Source organism: Cervus elaphus, chromosome 3 (genome assembly GCF_910594005.1).
Source record: "Cervus elaphus chromosome 3, mCerEla1.1, whole genome shotgun sequence".
Taxonomy (NCBI): domain Eukaryota; kingdom Metazoa; phylum Chordata; class Mammalia; order Artiodactyla; family Cervidae; genus Cervus; species Cervus elaphus.
The window spans coordinates 31,283,508-31,287,339 of NC_057817.1; the positions used below are offsets into that span (position 1 = coordinate 31,283,508).

The following is a 3,832-nucleotide window of genomic DNA, read 5'->3' on the forward strand; positions in this document are numbered from 1 at the left end:
ATCTGTTTCTTTTTCAGGTATGAAAGATTTTAGTCATAATTTCTTCAAATATATTTTTGGCACTTTTTCCTCTCTCACTTCCTTTGGGATCCCTATAGAATGTTTATACACTTGATATTGTCCCAAATGTCCCTTAACCTGCTTTCATTTTTTAAAACTTTGTTTTTCTGTTGTTCTGTTGGGTGATTTCCATTAGTCTGTCTTCCAGATCACTTAATGCATTCTTCTGTATCACCTAGTCTGCTGTTAATTCCTTTTGGTATGTTTTATATTTCAGTTGTTTTCTTCAATTCTGACTGGTTGTTTTTTAAAATTTTCCAGTTCCTTGTTAAAATTCTCAGCATTCGTCTATTGTTTTCCCTAATTCAATTAACATTCTTTTTTTTTATCTTGAATTTAACATTTTATTTAGCAAAATTTAAATTATAACTACTCAGTAGTTCCTAGAACAAAGAATAAGTTGTTCTTCAGTGACAATTTTCTGACGAAATGAAGAGACACAACGTGACACGTCTTCCCATTTGACTTTCAAGGCACAACCATAAAAGAGGATAATCTTTGCTGAATCAGCTTGACTTCAATCATAATGCTCTTGAACTCCATGGACAGGGTAGCCTGGTGCTCTCAAGAGACAGGTCCACAGGCACAGCTGACAGTCCAGAGAGGAGCACCCACTCAGGAGAATGCCGAGCAGCTTCCAGAGGGTGAAGCTTGGGCTCTGCTGGGTGCCAAGCTAGATGGAGGTCTGGGGAGGTTGCAATCATGTGCTGGGAAGAGCTGACTTGAGAGGATGAAACTGACAATTTAGAGGAAAACACCCATCCTGAGACGAAAGCAGGTGAGTGTCTTAAGTCCAAATGTTAGACACCCCCTTCAGTATAGCTACCTAGGCCTATAAATTCCTTTTTTCCTACATCAGTTTAGGCTGTCTTTTGTAAACCACAGTGTCTCAAAGAACATTGTTAAAGTAAAAGATGTAGAAGACTTGGGACAGTCATGAGGAGACAGTGGGCAGAGCTAACCCCAAGGAAGAAGTCCAGCTCTATCAACAACTGTCCAGCCCCGAGAAGACTGAAGGTGGCCTCATTTGAGTGGCAAACAGTAATGTTTAAATTTCAAAAATTATTTATCCTGCTTCCTAATATTACTTAAACCACACAGTTCCATGAGGCAGGGTAAACTTGAAATCAGTGAAATAGTAATGATCTTTCAAAACTGAGCAGCTGAACTGCACAGGTTAGATTAAATCAAACTTAATAAAAAGCACTTTATGCTATTAGTCTCCATACTCATCTTTAACATGAATTGGTTTTTCAAAAGGGGGATGACGTAGGGATGTTGAAAACAAAGTGAGACCAGATTTGCATTCATCTCATTCTGTTCAGTTTCCATAATGGAAGGACGGATCCACTATCATTTCTTCACCAGTTTTCTTTGTTGCTGTCATCTTGCACATTCTGTCCACGATGAGGAAGGAACATTTTGCTGAGTGGCACCGCTCTAACTGCTACTGGAGATGCTAGGTTTGAGTTGTATTTTGATAAAATCTGACGAATATCTTCTGGAATCACACTAACTTCTGGAGGTGTAGGTGTTTTGAGCAGATTCTCGTAAGAAGAAATTGTAGGAGAAGAGGGATCTGCAAAATTCTCAAAGCACTCGTCTGAATTTGAAACTAATGATGTACTTTCTTTCGTTTCTAAGTCATTCGATGAACTGTTTGTGGAAACCATAGCTGTGCTGCTCTTTGTAGAAGGGACTTTCAAACCAGGAGTGCAGAATGTAGGTGCCAAGGGAGAATGTGTGTGCTCAGCATCATTTTTTCCCAACGGCTGGGTTATGAGGCCAGGAGTGGCAAAGACATTATCACTGGGCACTGGTTCTGTTTCTATGGTCTCACTGTTAGTTTTCACATTTTTAAGTCCAATTGTGTAATCGTCATTTAAACACATAGTATATTCAGAGATACCAAAGTGTTCTAATTTAGGAGTTACACACTCAAAATCATCCATCTTTAGTGCACATTTTGGAGTTTTTACTAGTGAGTATTTGGAAAATGGAGTTAAAATTTTTGGCTCTTCCTTCTGGTTGTTTACTGCTTGGGGAGGGTTTGGTAGAACTTGGGATACGATGTACCGCTCAAGTCCAAAATCAGAAAGTTGTGGACTACGCGGTGACTTCTCAGAAACAGAAGTGCCTGCAGCAGCAGAATCCAACAAATCATCTTTCACGTCAGGCTTCGCAGGACATTCACATTCACTGGACTCTGGTTTAGAGTCAGTGACTTCTTGCTCATCCACTGAATTTTTCTTGGCACGTGGAGTATATCCATACTTCTGGAAAACCTCTTTTATTTTCATGATATCCATTGAATTCTTTTTCATCAATATTTTTGTTGCTTTTATGAAACCAATGTTTTCTTGACTTTCCAAGTTTGCTTTATCAAGAAGAATATTGACATCATCCTTTAGAATTCGTACTTCTGAGTTAAGGTCATGTAGAACTCTCATTGGACAATCTTCAAAGTCTTCGCTGTCCTCTCCGTCCAGCGCTCGCTGCAGCCGGGCCGTCTCGCTGTCCAGGGTGACGGCCAGAGATCGCAGCTTCCCGCAAAAGCCTCGGATCGGATCCATAGGAGAGGCCAGCTCCCCGCCTCAGAGCCCGCGGCTGTTTGAATCCCGGCACCTGAAGCGCTGTTGGTTCTCGTAGCCGCGAACGGCCTTTCTCTCAATTAACATTCTTAATACTAATGTTTTGAGCTCTTTTTCTGGTAAGTTGTTTATTTCTGTTTCATTAATTGTTTTTTCCAGGGTTTTCTCTTGTTCTTTCATTTGAAATGAATTCCTCTGTCTTCTCATTTTGCTTGACTTTCTCTGACTCTGTGAAATTAGGTGAAACAGTTACTGATTCTAGTTTTGTTTTGTCGTTGTTGTGGAAACTTCCCATACAGTGTGCAGGGCTTCCCTGGTGGCTCAGATGGTAAAGAATTTGCTTGCAATGCAGGAGACTTGGGTTCCATCCCTGGTTCAGAAAGATCCCTGGAGAAGGGAATGGCAACCCACTCCAGTATTCTTGCCTGGAGAATTCCGTGGACAGAGGAGCCCGGTGGGCTACAGTCCGTGGGGTCACAGAGAGTCAGACATGACTGAGCAACTATCACTACTACCATACAGTGTGTGCATGGTCAGTGCCTTTGGTTGGAGAGCTGGATCTGACATGAGCACATGTCATATCTTCCTCCAGGGTGTGCTGGCAGCTATTTCCTAGGTAGGAGGTACATCTGGAGATGGAGGGTCTAGAGCCAGAGCCAGATATGAACCAGGCTCTCTCCTCTGCTCAGTGGCAAACACCACCCTATTTGGGATGGGGGTGGGTCCCAAATTGCTGGAGCAGAAGCCCTGTTTGTCATGTCTGACTGACTCCATTCCCTCTGAGCGTGTGTTATCCTCCGTCACAGCACTGGTACCCTTGCCCCAGAGAGGAGCAATACCCGTATAAATACGGGTGCTTATCATGAGTTGGAGTATAGACAACAGTTTGATGTTCCCAGCACCAGTCAGTCTTAGGCTGCTTCTGATCTGCTGCCTCCCAAGGCTGCAGCAATGGCCATCCTTACCCTGTTTAGATGTTTTCCCAGGTCTGAGCAGTTCCATCCCTCAAAATCACATACCTCCCTGAGCCATGACAGCCCTCACATTAGTGTGGAGCTGTGCTGAAGGGAAAGAAGGGCCAGAGCAGGCATTTGGCTCAGGCTTGGGCATACAGCAGTATAGTCACAGGAAGCCAGACGTAGTCTTGGAAAGTTTCAATCTATTTCCTTTACCTTGTTTCA

At 42.7% G+C, this 3,832-nt stretch overlaps 1 protein-coding gene across 1 annotated transcript; it reads right to left on the reverse strand.

Moving 5' to 3' along the window:
- Positions 1-393: 393 nt before the first annotated feature.
- On the reverse strand, positions 394-2,705 carry LOC122682649 (spindle and kinetochore-associated protein 3-like). The gene has a single exon (XM_043885635.1). The coding sequence runs from the start codon at positions 2,631-2,633 to the stop codon at positions 1,422-1,424; it is 1,212 nt and encodes a 403-aa protein (XP_043741570.1). The 5' UTR covers positions 2,634-2,705; the 3' UTR covers positions 394-1,421.
- Positions 2,706-3,832: the final 1,127 nt, after the last annotated feature.